The 19,194-nt window shown below is 37.1% G+C and overlaps 1 protein-coding gene across 1 annotated transcript; it reads left to right on the top strand.

Moving 5' to 3' along the window:
* Positions 1-962: 962 nt before the first annotated feature.
* On the top strand, positions 963-18,396 carry LOC129266178 (dual specificity tyrosine-phosphorylation-regulated kinase 1A-like). Its single transcript, XM_054904024.2, has 7 exons — positions 963-2,816; positions 3,574-3,860; positions 4,630-4,776; positions 5,447-5,584; positions 7,387-7,517; positions 8,935-9,107; positions 10,612-18,396. Exons 1-7 carry the CDS (start codon positions 2,633-2,635, stop codon positions 11,412-11,414), a joined length of 1,863 nt encoding a protein of 620 aa, XP_054759999.2. The 5' UTR covers positions 963-2,632; the 3' UTR covers positions 11,415-18,396.
* Positions 18,397-19,194: the final 798 nt, after the last annotated feature.

Here is a 19,194-nt window from a genome sequence, read left to right as displayed (position 1 = left end):
CTTGATATTTCAGTGGTCTTTATGAAAGGGTCCCGAGTGGTTGATCCTATTGATTAAGCCGATATCGCTGTCTATTTTTCTTCATACTTTTTTTTTTTTTACAAACCAGCATTAATGAGAATCAATTGTTTCAATAATACCATTGGAAGCTACCATAATCTCTTGCCTATGGTATGCTTGAATGGCACTCATGAATGACATTCATTGAGAACATCATATTGTGACCTTATTGGTGGAAGTGCAATTGGAGCATACACCCATCAAATCATTTAATTTGCTATCATAACAGATGGCATGGTAGGATTTAGATCATAATGATATTCTACCCATCTGCCTGGCTTCCTTCATGTACACTCAGGGTTACACCTTGGTGTGGAAAACTCCAAAGAAGGGCAATTCCATAAAATACCCCTTTTGTATGTCTGACCCCCATTTTTTCAAGTCTTACTTCACTTTATAAGAACTTCAATAGAACAAGAAATCAGAGACAGAAAATTTCATGAAGGTCCCACATATAGGGGGTCGGAGGTACATATTTTATGGAATGCCCAGTAGCTAACCTTTGGTAGAATGAAAATTATATTGGTAGTGGGAGGGGAGGTAGGGGCTGTATTTGTTATTCATTTAAAATATGAAATACATATCTATATACCAGCGGGGAAAAACTACACGAGGGCTTGGCGAATTTGCCCCCTGATTGTTCTAAAGAGCACTAGAAACTTAAAAAAAAAAAAAAATGAGCCCCTAAAAATCCCCATTCGTTGTGAAAAGTTGCCCTCAAAAATGAAAAAAAAAATGTTGGTTTTATTTCCTTCAATGTATTTTGAGAGAAGTCATTTACTGTACCAGTTGACAATTCTTTGGTGGTTTAATTTTCATGTGCATGTAATGGCCAACAACCAAATTTCGTAAAAATCTGTAGAATGCCATTGCTAGACACAAAACTGTTTGAGAATGGCAAAAATAACAATTTGTGAATTTATTGGAAGAGTTTAATAGAGTGGAGAAAATGTGAAGATATGTATGTGACAAACATTTAGTCTGCAGGCGCAGACTCCTGGTTTTCACAATTCGCAAAGTGCATAATGTAGAGTCTGAAGTAGTGAGACTAGATTCACTATGTACTATGGCGGGTTTTTGACACAGGCAGAGCCTTTTACACCTAGTCTTAACTCTAGACCTGTTATCGGTTAAAGTGTCAAATATGAGTCTGAGCTTGCAGACTACTAAACATTTGTACAGTTATGACTAAGCATTGAATTATCAATGGATAGTGGGAATTGTTTGTTCATATCTTATGTATCGGACCGGTCCACATATTTTGAGACTATAAGAAAAATTAATCTATTGATTGAGGTTATGATTAAGCTTATTTATGATAGAGCTGGGTCATCAAAGCGGAATAATTTTGCTTTACAAATTTTGAATGGCATTTTTTGTCAAAAGAGAAAAGCTCTCAACTAAGTAATGTACAGTCCAATGTAAAAATATGCTATACAAAAGACTTTATGCATAGCAGTCTTTCAAATATGTGAAGCAAATTGCGATATGATACCAGGAAAATTATTCCCTGCAAAGCCATTCAAGGATCATCATGACATGAACCGATGAATCCTAATCATGGCCCATGATCTAAACATGGCTTATCACTAGGTGGTTTCAGACCGCCTCGAAGTTCGTCAGTTCCAGGTATTCTCTGATCGGGAAATTTACCCCAATCAGAAAATACCAGGTATTTTGGTAATGTGAAAGCAAACGATGCGTAATTTCCCCGAAAGAAAATACCCGCTAAATAGTAGGTACTTGGCGAAATTACGAGAACTTTCGCGGGGATTTTTCCAAGGTCGCAGGTATTTTGGCAATGTGAAAGCAATTTACGGGAACTTTTAGCCCAGCGTGTCGTTGGGCGCGGGCGCCGTGGGTGGCTGCTGGGCTAGTGGTTTTGAATCTCGCGCCTTGCCTGCTTATTAGACCATATACTGCGCATGCTCTTAACTTCAGGAATTTATCCCGAAGGGTATGTTTCGGGGCGGTGTGAATGCAGGAATAATTAATGGGTATTTTTTAGCCTAAAAATGTTCTCGTAATTTAACGGGGATTCTTGTGATCGAGGCGGTTTGAAACCGCCTAATTAGGTATGACGCGGAATGTAGGTCTAATGTCAATACATGTGGGACAGTGTTCAAGCTACAGATCTCTTAGACACCGTTCTCATTATACGTGCTAAAGCTGGTTTACTGGAAACCAGTTGGAAGATCGTTTGAACACCCGAAAGTGGTTTCCCACTTCACGTAAAGCGGTCTTGTTGCCATGGGAACACTCTCGGGGGGGTGACATGTTTTGTGCGAAATTTGAAACCGCAACGTAGGCATTCCACATAAGTAAAATTCTTCTTGAAGTCTCCATATTAATAATTAAACTTTCACCTCTCTCCACCACTTGTCGGACTTTTCTTTATTTTTCTCAACTGATTTCTTTCTTTCTTCCATTTTGGTTAGCTCTCCCTTTATTTAGGATTCAAACTACGCATATCAATTTAACTTTAATGTGAATTCAAGTCTAAGGCCATGGAGGCCTTGTGGCCTCTGATTTAAACCTATGCATATTAAAGATTTCAAGAATCAGTTGATTAATGTCCCATTCTCTATCTTTTCGCTTTATATTTCAGGTTGCGAAAGCATTCGACCACCAAGAGCAGGAATATGTTGCAATAAAGATCATCAAGAACAAGAAGCCTTTCCTCAACCAAGCACAGATTGAGGTCCGACTTCTAGAGCTCATGAATAAACATGATGCTGACAGCAAGTATTATATAGGTATGTTAAAGCTCATGAATAAACATGATTTCTGATCATGCTCATGAATAAATATGATGCTGACTGCAAGTATATTGGTACATGTATGTTGAGCTCATGAATAAACATGATGCCGACAGCAAGTATATTGGTACATGTATGTTGAGCTCATGTATAAACATATTTCCTGTTTAACATGCTCATAAATAAACATGATACTGACATCAAGTTTTGTGTAGGTCTGTTGAGCTTATGAAGTATTAACATGCTCATGAATAAACATGCTTTCTGTATAAACATTCCCAAGAATAAGCAGAGCTAATGAATAAACATAATGCTGATAGCAAGTACTTTGTGTGACAAAGGTATGAATAGTTTATGAATAAACATGACACAAATAAACTAAATTCCATTCAATATTGTACAAACCAATGAATACATGAATAAATAATCAATGTGTTGCATCATGAATTCCATCTTCCAAGTTCCAATGGTAAAACCATTTACAGGGTGCTGTAAACTTTTGGACACATCCTAAAAATTTGTTAAAACTGTTATTTCATAACTCAATTATCTTTTACGTATTGAGTTGGATCATGCAGCATTTTTAAACCATTCTAATCAAATATTCTGATGCAAGAGTCTTTTTTTTTTTTACAATTTTGTCAATTACAGTCTATTACAGTTCTACCAAATCCTCAATTCATTCACTATCTTTCGACAGCATACATGTATGTAATGCACTTAACCATCTATTCAATTCCCTCGTCCTTTTCAGTTAAACTGAAGCGACACTTCATGTTCCGAAACCATCTCTGTCTCGTCTTCGAACTTCTCTCCTACAACCTCTACGACCTCCTCCGGAACACCAACTTCCGGGGCGTGTCTCTCAATCTCACCCGCAAGTTCGCCCAGCAGATGTGCACCGCGCTTCTGTTTCTGGCCACGCCCGAACTTAACATCATTCACTGCGACCTGAAGCCCGAGAATATCCTCCTGTGCAATCCCAAGCGAAGCGCGATCAAGATCATTGACTTTGGTAGCTCCTGTCAGCTCGGACAGAGGGTAAGATTTGACAGAGAAGATCTTTATAAAGGCTCAAATCTCTAAATTGGCAATACTGTGGGATTTTTTTTGAGGGATTGGGTGGTTTGACTCTATTTTTCAAGTTGGCCCAAGTTGATATATTTCCAGCATGATCCTTATAAAGGAACAACTTGCAATTGGCAACTGTGATTTGGGATTTTTTTTTTTTTTTTTTTGGGGGGGGGGGGTTGGTTTGACTCTTATTTTTTTTTCAAAGAACTTGTAAATGTAACAAGGTTAGCTTTTTAGGCCATCACATTGCGTTGGACAACCTACGTGCCTCAATCCCCTCTCATTAAACTTTGATAGTTCATGTGCCCTTTCCAATTTTTCGAATTGAAAATGTGGCTTTGCCCTGCAAATATTGAAAATTAAAGGCCTGTTTGAAGATTTGAAATTTTCCTCACATTGAGATATATCCTGTAGAGAGTAATTAATATTTTTCATGGATCCTTATGGAGGAATACGGTCAAATTGGCAATACTTTAGTGTAATCTTTTTACACTATTGCAGCTAAAATGAATATACTTCACATTCTTTTATATCAGGGGAGTGTTTCATGATAGGACTAGTATAATATATTATCTGACAGTTACCATAGTAATAGTGCTTCTCAGCCAATCAAAATGAAGGAAAGTTATCAGATCTGACAACCTGTCCCATGAAAAAAATGTTGATGGAATGCTCACATATCACAAAATTTTGTTACTTATCTGCTTTACTCATTTTTTATTTTCTTTTTATCCAGATATACCAATATATCCAGAGTCGGTTCTACCGGTCGCCAGAGGTGTTATTAGGTATATCATACGACATGGCTATTGATATGTGGAGTCTGGGCTGTATACTGGTAGAAATGCACACGGGTGAACCACTCTTCAGTGGATCAAATGAGGTAAGAAATGTGGATGGATGGGTGGGTGGATGGATGGATGGGGATAGATAGATAGATTAGATTAGATAGAAAATATATAGATAGATGGATTAGATAGAAAATAGATAGAATGAATAGAAGATAGATAATGATACACAAAAGATGACTAAATGAGTAGACTAACGATGGATGATGGATGGATGGGATAGATAGATAGATAGATAGATCGATAGATTGATAGATTGATAGATTGATAGATTGATAGATTGATAGATTGATAGATTGATAGATTGATAGATTGATAGATTGATAGATTGATAGATTGATAGATTGATAGATTGATAGATAGATAGATAGATAGATAGATAGATAGATAGATAGATAGATAGATAGATAGATAGATAGATAGATAGACAGACAGAGAGATTAGATAGATTGATGGATGGATTAGATAGAAAATAGATAGAATGGATAGAAAATAATGATACAAAACAGATGACTAAATGAATAGATTAATGATGGATCTATGGATTTATTGTACTTTTGGCGATGCCATTGCTTTTCTGCAACCACTCACTCTTGGTGCATTACAAACAACCTGGCATAATCACTCTCTCATCTATTATTCAATTTCAAAACCAGGACTTTCTTTTGGGGGTTAAACTTTTATTTTAACTTACTTAATTTTCAGGTTGACCAGATGAACAAGATTATTGAAGTGTTAGGGATGCCGCCTAACCATATCATCGAACAGGCTCCGAAAGCTCACAAATACTTCATCAAGACAGAAAAGAATTGGGTACTCAAAAGGAGTCGGGATGGAAAGAAGGTAAGTTTACAATCAGTCATTGTTTATTCATCTGATTGGTGCTCGGCAAATTGGCAACACTGATACTAATTTCTGCACCCGTTGCTATGTTTGATTATTCAAAAATTGAGAAGAATTGTGTACTCAAAAGGAGTCGGAACGGAAAGAAGATAAGTTTGCAATCAATCATTGTTTCTTTATGGAAATTGGTCATCAGCAAATTGGCAGCACTGATTGTAATATCTGCACCCATTGCTATGTTTGATTACTTCAAAGTTGAGAATCATTGTTTCTTCATCAACTTGGTGCTCGGTTAATTGGTAACACTGATTCTAATTTCGGCATGTGTTGCTATTTTTATCAGAATTGAGAAGAATTTGGTACAAAAAAAAAGTCAGGATGGAAAAAGAAAGATACAAATTAATCATGTTTCCAAATCGAATTGGTACTATCCAAATTGGCAACACTGATGTTATTTCCTGCATGTGTTCTATGTTTTGTTTCATGTAAGCCATGCACGTGATCAGATTACTTACAGCCAGGTGCTATCGAAAAGCTAATTGCCAATTTGTATGGAAATGAAGGCATGAAGCTTTTCATTATTGCCAATTTGAGGATCCAAAACGTGAGCGCTACCTCTTTTTAAAATTCATGTGTCAAACCTTACACGTCGTTTTGTAACAGAAATAGGTGCGGTTAATAGCTTTTCGCTTTTTTTGTACAACCTTTTCTTTGTTCCCCTCTTTTCCCTCTTTATATAAAGTTCAGTGTATTCAACCACACACAGCTTGAACTAGAAAAGGTTGCCAGTTTCCGGGGCTCTTTTGGAACATTTCGGGGGCAAGATCGCCCGAGCCTCCATTTAATTTTTTTCCCCTGCCGTGAATAAGTACACAAATATAAATACAACTCAAGTCCATCTCGCTACATGAAATTGAGTAAATACACATTGGAAATTGTTGCATATACATGAGTCCATCGTGTGTGTGGTTCATGTCCCGAAAGTCCACCCAGAAATGGCAGTAAGGAATGAAATGCTAAACAAAATCCCAATTAAATATAAACAAAATGAACTGAAACATCATAGACTTGTGTCATTTTTATATTCATATACACAAATAACTACAATTCTTCTTAGTATCACTCATTTTCATTCAATTATTTTCCATTTTCCATTAAAAGACTTAAAAATAACATGGAACTGTGACACTCCAGCATTTGAGCAGATTTCAGCGATTTGGGGTTTTGATTTTTCAGCAAAATTTCAGTTTATTTCTAGCTTTCCTCTGTTTAAAATTATGGGAGTTCTTCCAATTTCAACACTTCAGCCTTTTCAGCTCTTCCTATTTGACATCCCCCACACCACAGATAAAACAGGAAACGGATGTCAGCCCTTTGTCAGCTGGAACCGGGTGGCACCTGTACAAAATCTATGGGAATTACAGTATTTAGTATTCAATAAGTTAACCAATTATGCATTTGAATATGAAATTAATGCAGGACACTGGATATTTCTCTGTAGCATAAGGCCATTATGGCAGGGACTCAGTTTTGTCATCAAACTTTCAGTGGTGCTAAAGAGTTGCTGAGTGTTGAATGTAGACAACAATACAGTGTCGGGTGAACTTGAGGAAACAAACATGCCATCACCTGACTTCACAATCAAATATCTATATTGAGCATGACAGAACTTGAACACTTTTAGATATGTGGGGTTCACTCACTTTTTAGTACCGGTACCACTGTATCTCTGTAACATAAGGCCACTATGGCAGAAACTCGGTTTTGTAATCAAAATTTCTTTTTCTTTTTTTGTGGCCCAGTACAAGAGTCCAGGAACGCGGAAGCTCCACGATATCTTAGGGGTGGAGCTTGGAGGTCCCGGCGGTAGAAGAGCGGGTGAACCTGGTCATACTGTCTCTGATTATCTCAAATTCAAGGACCTCATTCTAAGGTAGGATTTTAGTATATTCATGACCCTGATGCACCTAAGTTACTCTTCTAGTAACTTTGCCATCCAATGGTAACTTCCCTGAAATCGTTGATTTTGATTGGCTGTTGCCATGGTAATTACCATCGGAAGACAAAGTAACAACAGTAACTCTTATGCAATGGGGACCACAGCTGCCAACCATTGCGCTGCAACCAAATTACTGCTTGTTTTTCTTTGTAATAAATATTTTCTATTAAAAAAAAATCTAAAACTTATCTCTCTATGTCTCTATTCATAAAAATTACATAAGTGATCGCGATTAGATGAATGTGATTGTAGGTCACTAGACCAAGTTCAAAGGTCATTTTGAGTCAATATTCATATGTGTATTCTATCCTTTCAATTTACTTATGCAGGATGTAAGAGTGCAATTCCTTGAAAATCAAAATATGTTCTATCCTTCCAATTTTCTTTTGTAGGATGTTGAAGTACAAATCCTTTAAATTCTATTATACTTCATCCATCCAATTTTCTTATGTAGACTGTTATAGTACAATTCCTTGAAATTAACATACATTTCATCGTTCAAATGTTGTATGTAGGATGTTGGAGTACGACCCCATGAAAATCAAGTATAATTAAAGGACAAGTCCACCCCAACAAAAAATTGATTTGATTAAAAAGAGGAAAATCCAACAAGCATAACACTGAAAATTTCATTAAAATCGGATGTAAAATAAGAAAGTAATGACATTTTAAAGTTTCGCTTAATATTACAAAACATTTTCATGCAAATCCTGGTCGGTATGCAAATGAGGAGACTGATAACATCATCCACTCACCATTTCTTTTGTATTTTATCATATGAAATATTCGAATTTTCTCCTTATTGTCAAGTAAAACCATGATTAATTCCTCCCTGTACATGTGGGATTAGCATTATTTAATACTATGTGGTTTAGTAAAGTTGGTCCTTATTGTCAAATCTGTAAAAAATGAAATATTGTATAATTCAAACAATAAAAAACAAAAGAAAAAGTGAGTGATGGACATCGACTGTCTCATTTGCATGTCACTGAGTTGTGCATATCACTGTTTTATGAAAAATAAGCGAAACTTTACAATGTCATAACTTTCTTATTTTACATCCGATTTCGATGAAATTTTCAGCATTATGCTAGCTTGATTTTTCTCTATTTATTAAAATAAACATTCTTCTGGGGTGGACTTGATCTTTTATGCTTCCTTTTTTTTATGTAGGATGTTGGAGTATGATCCCGCTGTCAGGATAAAACCTTATAATTAATTAATTAAAAAACCTGAATAATTAATGCTTCCTTTTTTTATGTAGGATGTTGGAGTACGATCCCGCCGTCAGGATAAAACCCTATAATTCATTAAAAAACCCGAATAATTAATGCTTCCTTTTTTTATGTAGGATGTTGGAGTATGATCCCGCCGTCAGGATAAAGCCCTACTATGCTCTCCAGCACTCCTTCTTCAAGAGGACGGCCGACGGCAGCACCAATACGTCCAATAGCACGTCGGCAAGTCCAGCCATGGACCAGGCTGGTAGTCCGCCCGCTGAGCACTCGTCTGGGTCTAGCTCAGGTACGCAAGAATAGAAACTTGAAGAAAAAATAAATGGATGTATATTTTCAAATAATAGATATTGATTGAATAAATAGATTAAGAAATTGATTGATTGATTTATAGATCGATTCATTAGCATGTCAGCTAGCTCAGCAATACGCCTGTGCCGGCCGCACAGAAACGTTGTTAGCCTAACAGGAAACCCAGTCACAATTTTCGGATTGTGCAGTCAAAAATAAATTTCAATATGTAAGTAATTCACTGTTGTGGGCGCGTTGTGGTCTAGTGGTTCTGACTCTCACCTTTCAAACTGAGGGTCTTGGGTTCGAATCCTAGCCAAGGCGTGTTTTCCTTCAGCAAGAAATTTATCCACACTGTGCTGCACTCGACCCAGGTGAGGTAAATGGGTACCGGTAGGAAGTAATTCCTCAAAAAGCTGTGGGCACCAGAATGGGTAGACTAGCTTAGCCGGGGTAATATAGGAGCGCCTTGAGCACCTAGCAAGATGGATACGTGCGCTATACAAATCCTATATTATTTATTATTATTTGTAACATTGAGCATTGCTGACACATTACCGTTTGTAACAGAGCCTCTGTTTGCGCTAACAATGTTTCTGTGCGATCGGTACAGGTAGTCTGCCCACTGAGTTCAGGGGAGCGTTTCATCAACATTTTTGTCTGACAAGTCGTCAGATCTGACAACTTTCCTTGATTCTGATTGGCTGAAAAGCACTGTTACTATGGTAACTGTCGGATAAAATGGGACTTGTCGGATAAAATGTCCACAAGTCCTTTCATGAAACGCTCCCCAGATAGCCAAGACAAAGTTTTGAAAAATGAATGGATATTGTTAGATTTGGATTGATTGCAAAGATCAAGAAATTGACAGATCAGTCCAATAGTACCTTTGTTATAGACCATGCTGGGGAGTCATGCCGAGCACCAGTTGGGGTCTAGCTCAGGTATGGAAGAACAGAACCTTGAAAAGAGAAAGAATATCAATATGTTTGGATTGATTAAAGCAAGGAATTTATTGATTGAATAGGTCCAGTAGTACCTCAACTAGTCCAAACATTGATCAGACTGGGAGACCACAAATTGAACACATTGGCCCGTATTCTGAAGTCGGGTTTAACTTAAACTCAGGTTTAAAGTTGTGGTTTAAGTATGGATAGCCAATTGTTACATAAATCACTAACGGAAGAGAAATCACATTTCAGCTCATTTGGCTCTAAAATCATTCATAATAGTCTAGGAAGTATAAATAGATGATTGTCGTCACCATCGATGAATCAGGAAAGAGCGCAGTAAACATAAGAAACATACAGCTTAATAAAATTTTTGACATGTTTGGCTTCCCATAATTTTAGCACAGAGTTAAACCATGGTCTAAGTTAAACCTGACTTCAGAATACGGGCCATTGGGTACACAAACAAATCTTGAAAATAAATAAAATATATGATGTATATAGAAATTAAATGCATTCTGAAAACGTGTAATTTATTTTTGTCACATTCAGGAGGGGCTACAGGGGGCTCCAACCACGGCTCTGGGTCCGGTGGAAGGGCGCAGTCTGACCCCACCCATCAGAATAGCACTACAAACCACGCCCTCGGACACCAGCACGCTGGCAACTCATCGGGAACTATGGACTATGAATCAATGTCATCGCACTCCAGCTTGACCTCGGGGATGTCGAGCGGGGACGTCGTGTTTGGGTCATCGTCGAGCAGTGCTCGTGGACACTCTAGCTCGCATACGTATCCCCATCCCCACTCGCATAGTCGCAAGCACCATCATCATCACTCGTCGCATGGACATAGCCTCCCGTCGCCAGCTGTTCCGGCCAGCAATGTGAATTTATCTCAGACTGTGATTCAAGCTCCCATAGTGACGATGGGTATCCCGACGATACCGGTGACAATGGGGATGCCGCACGTGCATCAGGCTGGTATCGTCACGACGCCGGGTTACGTGTATTCCTCGCACAGTTCGCTGGAGAATACTCAGAGCAGCTCGTTAAGTAGTGGTTCGTTAAACATGCCTATGGGCGCTTATGCAATACCGACTCACCACCACCCGTCGTCGTCGACGCAACAGACGCTTATAAACAATCCCCACTTACACGGGACGACGACGGGGACGGGGGGTATCGCGTTGACGAGTAATGTGAGCGGGACGAGCAGCGTCCCGTATGCGTTCGCGTTGCCGGTGCAGTCGGCCGTGAGTACGGGGCTTGTGAACTCTCAAACGACGAGGCAAGCGGACGATTCGCCGATGGTAGGGGTGTGTGTTCAACAGAGCCCGGTAGCGTCGCATTGACATCTGCTGAGGACTCGATCTCATTCACCAACTTTTTAGGACCCTTTGGTAGTTAGTCGGCTTACACTTCTGAGAATCCCCCCTTGTACCGGTATCGCGAATAAATGTCGCCCTCAGGCTTGTTGTAGTGGTGGTGGTTATATATCTCGTCAAGCTTGCTATTGCTTTTGGAAATGTAGTCAACGAAGTCATAGCTCCGTGTCTGTAGAAACATAGCAACAGGAAACGTCCAAAGAGTTGAAAGACATAGCGAAGAATCTCAATAGGATCACGTCTTGGCTGTACATGTAGGAAAGTCTGGGCTCAGGTAGCAATATGATACAAATAGGCATCATCACAGTGAATTTCGCATCGTCGTCGTGATCGCTACAAACTCTGGTTACAACGTACCCCATTGATGAGAGGAACCCATCTCAGGAGCCGTCTCCTACCTTTCCCCCCTCTTCATAAACCTCATAAAACCTCATCCTTGTGGATATTTCCTAGAAACGGATCCGGAGCCTGTCGCAGTTCTCACTACATCATCAACTATGGAGCACCATGGAATTCCCAAGAACTCTACCACTCTAATAATCCACAGAATGTTGTGCCTCACAAAAGGCACATTTATAAGTCGGTGTTCCATGTATTTAATCTTTGAAAGTGTCTGAATTCTTTGAGTTGGCAACACCAGGCTGCACAAGATCAGATCCTTAAAGTTCATGGTTTTTAGCACTACCCGATCTCTTACATTACCATTACCCTACACAGTCAGTAGCAGGGTGGTGGCCATTTTAATACATTTGGCATCTTTTTTATAAATATTCTAAATCAATGTAAAATGTGTTTTTGTAAGAAAATATTTTTAATTGTGCCAACCCTGAACGGTCGTGTCTGTTACCAGACCTTGGGGAGTGTTTCACAGATCAATTCATCGGTCATTTTCACAGTCAAGCTGTTATAAGCTACTCGAATCCCTACATCTGATTGGTCAAAAATAGATTTGTCAGTGAAAATGACTGACGAGACAATCTGTGAACTTTCCTTGGGAGAGTTTCACAAATCGATTTACGTCAATTTCTACAGACAAACTGTTAAAAGCCACTCAAGTTCTTTCATCCGATTGGCTAAGATCAAATTTGCCATTATAAATCACCGACAAGACATTCTGTAAAACCCATCTCCTGGGGGAATGTTTCACAAATTTGATTCATCATCAATTTTTACAGACAAACTTAAAAGCTTCTCGAATCCTTGCATCTTGCATCTAATTGGCTAATGGCAAATTAATTCATAAATTGTCAGTGAAAGTCAGTGATAAGACATTCTGTGAAACTCTTGCCAGGCTTAAGTATGAACATTCCCCCCTGTATCACGATGTATTACACAGCTTGTATGAACACCCCACGTACCCTGCTACTCAATTATATAGCACCATCAGATATATACCTCACACGGAACAAGGTCAGAGAATATTTTGTTAATTGTTCTTGGAGGTTTGAGTTCAGATTAATTGGAGTTGCAACTATTTCTCGTATCGAAAATGTATATTGCATCGTCAAGGATTCACTTTTACCTCATATGTAGAAGAAAACATGTGGAGATCGTTTGGCTGAATCGGTAGTTTTGAAGAAAAAAAATGGATTTACAAAACGGACTATTTTCTGTATATTCTTAAAACATCTTACCTCGATTTTAACAAATGTAAAGTCTTTGAGACTGTTTCTGTTACTACTCATGAGTAAATGAGTTTTTATTGAGAAACCACTCAACGTCGTCTGCTTCTCAGATGTATGGAAATTTCAAGAAATTAAATGTATTCAGCAAAATAATGACACGATCACGGCCTTCCATCCAACGTTAAAGATTTTTAATGGAAAATATTTCAGAAATATTAACCATGCTTTCAAAATAAAGGTAGACAAGAATAAGTTTAATGAGGGACGGTTTTCATGAAAGGATTTGGATGATGATTTATCCGACAAGGACTTGTTTTATCTGACAGTTACCATAGTAACAGTCTATTACTTAAATTTCTCAGCCAATCAAAATCAAGGAAGGTTGTCACATCTTACTTGTTGTCGGACAAATGAAATGCTCTCTCCAGGGGAGCATTTCATGAAACTGTTATAAGCTACCTAAATCATTGCATCTGATTGGCTCAGAGCAAATTCATCAGTGAAAATCACGGACAAGATTTTTTATGAAACACTCCCCTGGTATTCTTTTTTTTTTACCTTGGAAGTTTGAAAGTTACATCAAGCTCCTTCTAAATCCTCAAAGTAACAGAACAAGATAAGAATGAAGAAAGTCTGTTTCAATGTGATTGAACTTTTAATCATAAAAACCATTGCAATGCAGCTGAATTTCTCTTTATTTCACTCTTTTTCTCTATTTTCTTCAAAATCAGTATTGAATGGATTATCGAATATTCTGAATTGCCCCTTAATTGAATTTAATCTATTGTATTAACCTTATGGATTTGGGGCTTTAATATTATAGTATTCAGGGAGTTTGAGGTCCTAAAATTGTATTGGAATTACATGTAAAGGGGAACATGTTGCGATTTAATGATAAAAATTTACTTCTCCCCGGAACAACCGTTCTGATGCTGTACAATTTTTAAAAATTGCAAGGTCCCGTATTTGTTGATGGATTAACAATATGGGTCTCGCAACACAAAGGTTAGCAATTAATCGTATGATTCATTTTTACGATTAATTGTACATTGTAGTCAATGCAATCAATCGTAAAAGAATGTGGTACGATCATTGCTAAGCTTTGTGTTACGGGCCCCCCGACGTGTATCACGTTGTGAATCCAGAGACGAACTGTCAGGTGCGAAATCGAAAGCTACAGTATGGAAAAATGAAAATATGGGAGTTCTCGTAGCAAGGAGTTACTGTACTCCACCCTTTGTTTTTGAAATACAGCATTTAAAAAACTTTTGAAATTGTACATCCAGGTTTTAATGGTTTATTCCAGTTCTGGAGGATAGATAGGTATTCTTGCCAGTGAATGATTTTTTTTTTATCACTTGCTCTATTTTTATGGTGTCTGTGAACAAAACTGGAGTTGTAAAATAAAAGTAAGAGAAAATGAAATAATCTACCTCCGTATAGCCCCATATATTCAATTTTCCGTAAGTATGTGTTCTCTGATGATAATACACAGAAATAGTGTCTACGTCTCTGATGTTTATCGCAATCCTGCTCCTTTTTTATCTTATAATGTTTCTTATTGTAATTACCAGAACGATTCCATTTTAATAAATTATACCTTAATGTCACCACAAATTTTAGACAATGAGACGAATACCCCTTTCTTAGTCCCATGTTTTATTAATGCTGAAAGGGCATAAACAATTTTCAGCAAATACTGACACAAAAGTCGTTTCATGGGTTTGTACCGAGAAATGGGTAGGTCTCTGTGTTTTTTTAAACGGTGGTACAGTGTATATTTCATCTTTAACATGATTATTAATTTTGTGGCATGAGGGGGGGGGGGCAGGATTGTTCTCTTACCCCTTCCCCATCACTTTTTACCCCCCTGCCCACGGGAACCAAGGAAGATGTGTCCATTTTTTTGTTTACGAGTCACACATGGTAAATTTTAATGATATGTTGGAATTCCTCAAGTCAGTTCCGGTGCAACTCTATACTCTCTCTCTCTCTCTCTCTCACTATCTCAAAGTAGATGTAGATAGTTAGGTTTGTACGGTTTAGGTGAATTTTAATGTGATTTTGATCAGATTACCTCGAGTTTGAGATGTACACTTTTCCTCTTCTCCAAATCGCTGTTCTCCACCATTATTTATACATTTGTCACTGCATTCTTATTTGGCTGCCTGCCTTGTTATCTTGTATCTATTTATTTCCTCTTTTCCAATTTTCTTCATGTTTCATCTCTCTCCCAAGTCTATTTGAACTTTAATTTCCAATTACTTGTTTTGTCTTTATTCTTCATGCTTTAAGCTCTTTGTTCTTTCTGCGTTTCTATCTGTTATTCTTTCATTCTCTTTTTCTATCTCTCTCACACACTCGTGGACTTTGTGCATATACTTGTTGTTCTACCTTTATTCTTCATGCTTCAAGCTCTTTGTTCTTTCTGCGTTTCTATCTGTTATTCTTTCATTCTCTTTTTCTATCTCTCTCACACACTCGTGGACTTTGTGCATATACTTGTTGTTCTACCTTTATTCTTCATGCTTCAAGCTCTTTGTTCTTTCTGCATTTCCACCTGTTATTCTTTCTCCCGTTTGTTTTCCACAGTCCTCGCCCCTCAATCTATCCTACATACTTACCTTCCTTTATCTATCTATCTATTTTTCTATCTTTCACTCTTCGTATAATTCACCTCATATCTCTCTTTCCACCTATTAATCCATCCATCTATCTATCTATCGTTCTGTCTATCTATTGTTCTATCTATCTATTTATCGTTCTATCTATCTATCCTTCTATCTATCTATTGTTCTATCTTATCTATCTATTTATCGTTCTATCTATCCTTCTTTGTATCAAACTCTTATGTACATTGTAAAGATGAAAGAACTGTAAAGATTAAAAAGAGAGATTTACGTAGATGAAAGGAAAGGATACTGTACAGAACAGCATACGTGTTGTACCTATTTTTTGAATCATGTATATAGTAAATTATGAGGTCGGGTACGACAAAACACAAAAAAAAGTTGAAAATGTTATTATGAATATTATGAATGGCAGATGGTTTCCATGGTTTTTAACAGATATATTGAATATTTTCTCTTTTATTCTATGCTCAGATTTCCTCTTGGTTTTAAATTATCTATCAGCTATTGTGTCAATAGTTGTTGTTTTTTAGTCAGATATGTCCCCCCCCCCCCCCCCACATTGTATTGACCATTTTGCACGATAATTTGTTTTTTTATTCTTGATTTTTGAGGTTTTAATATTGTAGAATTATGCATGGATTATTTTCTTTTTTAAATAATTTGTAACTGATGATATGCATCATGGGTTTTAATTTGCGATCACTTTTTATCTGTTTTTTTTTTTCATTTTCAATGGCGCCAACCTACACATATGCTTCAGGATTTATAGTGATACAAAAATGTTCAAATCATAGAATTTAATGAGCATAATTCTTTTTTTTTTTACAGAAATCAAATACAAGATAATTTTAACTACTTTGCTGTGTATGCTTCCACTCTATGATAAAATGCCAAAAACTAAGATCTATGAGGGGGGGATATGTTCATTGTCATCATTACTGTGGGAATATCTTTATCATCATTATTTCATAGAATTCCAAGCAATGTAAGATACAACACCTTCAAACATTTGAATAATTAAGTATAGAGCACAAAGAGTTACTTTTTAAGACTTCCAATTTTGAGAGAGACTTCCTCTTTCTGAGTAGATAGTAGGATAGTTTAGATTATTTTTCCACCACTTTTAAAAGCTTCTAACTGAAGTAAAACTAATTGTGTTTAGTCAAATGGGGAAAAAATTGCCGGGGGTTTACACTGCCCATTAACCTGTCGCATGTACATGTTAGGTGCTCTCTTTGTAAAACGTATTGGAAATGTAGAATGTTAAATGTCAATGACTTAATGTCATTTTTCTGGATAAATGATGAGTGAGATTGGATTGTAGACATTAAATCCTGAAGCATATCGTTTGTTGAAACTTTTCAAGAAATGCTTAAAATCCTTTTCTGAGATGGCTTATTTTTTCTGGTAACTTTTGTTTTGCGACTTACCACTGCCCGTTTTCAACGCATGTACAAACACACCGACACGTTCACCACTTCATAGCGATAGCATTGTAAACTCACTGGATTATTTATTTACGTTTTTATCTTTTCTGCATTTTTATGTAAGAACACCATTGAAGAAACCATGCGATAATGAATGGGTATCGTTGATGTGTTCAGGTGTGAGCCAGTTTACGGTTTGAATAACGTTTCTTTGACGGATGTCATGGATGTGGTTGTGTAATATGTATAACAGGTAATCATTTTAATACAATTTGTTATAAAGCAGTACCGGATTGTCAAATTTGTGTATGATAATCAGTGGTTATGACTGTTGTGTCATAATTGTTCCATAATTGAAGCCAGTTTTGAATGTCAGTCTTGTCTGGAGACTTCGAAACCACACTACCGTTTTAAGAGGAACGTATCACTTTGTCAATGTGAGTTCAAAGACATTATCTTAAACCAATCTGTTTTGCAATTAAGTCATGTTCGGAAGTGCAAGATTTTTTTTCCCCAAAACATGGGCTGCATTTTTCAAATTGCATTTTTCATATCATATAGCATAGAGCCAGGTTGGTGCGTTCAGACATTGCTTGATGAAACGTTATTTGAAACGTAATTTAGTCGTTTTAAGAATTGATTGTGGTGTGAATGAAAAGGAGGACTTGTGTATTTCAGCCCACATTGCACAATAAATTGTCTTGTAGTACACCGTCTACAGTAGTGTATTTGTAGCCTCTGTCTGTAAGCTAGCCTGGTGGACCGGTGACCTTTTTCTCTCTAGTAGTATTGTATAAAGCTGTACCCCGATTGCAATCAACATTGTGACTTTTTACCAGACCGGGCATTAGCTTTTTAAATGTTTTTTAAGAAGACAAGCTACAAAATTTACAAAGTTACTCGATCGTGATATTTTTCTCTCCCCGCCAGCTTTATATGTGTGTCAATCTCAGAAGGATTACTGACTTCCTGTGGTCTTACAGTAGAACATTTCCAATGAATTTTAGTGCGGTATAAATAAAATATTTGAGAATTTTTTAACGAGCAAGGAGCATTATGCTAGAAGTGATATGTAAGGTGAAAAATCAGTAGGTTTGCAGACAACGACCCAGATTTGACCCTGACCGATACATGCCAAATGTGTCTGATTTATAAAAGAAAAGTGGCACCTTCTGCCTTTTGCCAGACACTTGACCTATTAGAATGGAGACCCATATAATGTTATACAGGGCTTGTTCAACATCAGCAATGTCAAAATAATTATCTGTAAGTTATAAAATCAGTTATTATATAAACTGCACACTCTTCATAATACACAGTTATATAATGTTCTATTTTTTTTCTATTTTTTTTCTTTTTGATATCTGTAATATCCCTATTTGATTATGAAAATAATTTGGAAATGTTACTCTGTAAAGCAAGGAATTGGCCCACATTTCCTAGATTCCTGCAGATCGTATCCACTGACAAAATTTAGGTGTACACAATTTGATTCTTTGTATGTAACTTTGTAAGCCCATCCTGTTTCCACTGCACCGGTGTGTACATTTGTGTGCATTCATAATAAGTGCAAGTGGGGTTGTGCACCACACTGTACGCAGCTAGTTTTTGTGCCGCAAACGAATATGATGCAATCCTTTCACTATCCTTTTTTATGGACTCTCTTGTAGATATGTTCTTTTACTTTTTATTTTCCTTGTCTCTTTTTAGAAATTAATGAAATTATCGCGAATGTAATCTTTGAGGATTGATATAGGAATGGCAACAAGTTTTAAAATGCATTTTTGGGAGTTTTCCATCCATAACGGACACCTTTTTGTCTTGTAAATAGTCATCTATTATCAATGTGCTCAATTAATTAAACCATTTCTGCCATCAACAAAAAAAAAAAAAAAAAAATCGATTTTCAGGATTTATTTCATTCATTGGTGTCTCATGATAGTGATGATGATGCTGAGGAGGATGATGGTGGTGGTGGTGGTGGTGGTGATGATGATGACGGTGATGATGTTTGATGATGATGATGATGATGGTGGTGGTGATGATAGTGATGATGATAATG

The sequence above is a fragment of the Lytechinus pictus genome, chromosome 8 (assembly GCF_037042905.1).
Source record: "Lytechinus pictus isolate F3 Inbred chromosome 8, Lp3.0, whole genome shotgun sequence".
NCBI lineage: Eukaryota > Metazoa > Echinodermata > Echinoidea > Temnopleuroida > Toxopneustidae > Lytechinus > Lytechinus pictus.
This window is presented reverse-complemented; position numbering and strand designations above follow the sequence as displayed.